Source organism: Microcaecilia unicolor, chromosome 5, assembly GCF_901765095.1.
Source record: "Microcaecilia unicolor chromosome 5, aMicUni1.1, whole genome shotgun sequence".
Lineage (NCBI taxonomy): Eukaryota > Metazoa > Chordata > Amphibia > Gymnophiona > Siphonopidae > Microcaecilia > Microcaecilia unicolor.
Window position 1 is genome coordinate 294,339,506 of NC_044035.1, and position 1,434 is coordinate 294,340,939.

Sequence of the window (1,434 nt, forward strand, 5' to 3'; positions counted from 1 at the left end):
CAATTATAACTGGAATTCATGACTTTCATTTCTCCAAGGCATCATTCCTGCCTACTTCTCAGCACAATTTACCTGACTGGGCAGCATTTCACGCATTTCTTTCACTGTATCGTTATTATGCCATATATCCAAGATATATTAAATTATTAATAAAATAAATTACATACACACGTGTCATATGTGTGAAAACAGTCATTAAAACTGGCAACTAACCAGTTAATACTGAAAACCACTTGAAATCCTTCCACAGTTTTCTATAGTGCAGAGTTCACACAGCAGTTCACATTTTAAAGTGAAACAGTAAAGTCTACTTGAAGGTAACTGTGTTGTGCTCAGAGGTGCAAAGAACTGCTAGATATATTGACTCTTGGAATACACACTTGGGGTTTTCTTAATCTGACAAGTGTATAGAGACTTCTGCGAGTGATGCGAGTGATGCACAGAGGGTGTGTAATCGGAGCTGTCCTCTCTCTCAACACGAGGACGGGAGCAACACAGTACTAAGCCTGCAATGAGCAGGAACAGGATAGTGGGCCAGGCTAGGAAAATCGCCTCCCCCATCTCCAGTCGCTGTGACGTTTTACACATCGCGTCGTATTCTCTGAAGATGCTGTGGGTGGTCCAGCTCACTGGGATGAGCACGAGAAGAGCAGCCAAGACGAAAGCCGTCCCAGCAGTCGTGATCAGGTAATACTTGCCTCGCTCGTTCTTCCGAAAGTAGTGGGAGAACAGCATACCCATGATAGCTGTCAGGAAGGCAAGGATTGACAGTATTAGTGCAAAGACCATTAGCACTCTGCCAGCCTTAAGATCAGCTGTGACAGTCACCAAGGAGTCGTAGCTGTTGCACTGCATCTGCATGTTGGATTGACTGATGCAAGTTGACCACAGTCCGTCCCATCGAGTCATCCACTGGCCGTCAATGCGCTTTTGGGCAGTCTGGCAGTTGCTTTCTACCATGATGGAGATTCTCCACTGAGGCATTCCCGTGACAATACCAGTCAGGATCAGGCCAATGAAGCCCAGTATGATTCCGATGATTTGAATGATGTAGTGCGCCATTGTCGCCGGACTTCAGTGGGTTTCCAAACGCTGTTCTCTACCAGAAGAAGAAGAAGCACTTTTATGATAAAAACTTCTCAGGAGTTTTCTCGCACGGAAAATAAAGGAGCAAAATAGTTTTCTTCCGTGACGGCTTCTTCAGATCAAAGGAACTTGAAATCTGGTACAGTTGCAGAAGGCAGCTTTTCAAATTCAAGTGCAAAACGTATGGCACAAGTAAGTGCTTTTATTAATCAAGTCACGTGTGACAGTGACCGCCTCCGAAGGAATTGATACTACACCTATGCGTGACTAAAAGTGGAAACATTTATAATTACTGGTTGTCAGAAAATGCATTTCGCAATTAAAAGGCAAAAAAGAAAGGGGACTTCT

The 1,434-nt window shown here is 44.0% G+C and overlaps 1 protein-coding gene across 1 annotated transcript; it reads right to left on the minus strand.

Moving 5' to 3' along the window:
* Positions 1 to 351: 351 nt before the first annotated feature.
* On the minus strand, positions 352 to 1,062 carry LOC115471350 (claudin-8-like). Its single transcript, XM_030205048.1, has one exon. It carries the CDS (start codon positions 1,060 to 1,062, stop codon positions 352 to 354), a length of 711 nt encoding a protein of 236 aa, XP_030060908.1.
* Between the last annotated feature and the right edge of the window lie 372 nt (positions 1,063 to 1,434).

Bases quoted from the DNA above. Each gene is read 5' to 3' on its own strand.
- LOC115471350 (XM_030205048.1), bottom strand. From the start codon at position 1,062: ATGGCGCACTACATCATTCAAATCATCGGAATCATACTGGGCTTCATT.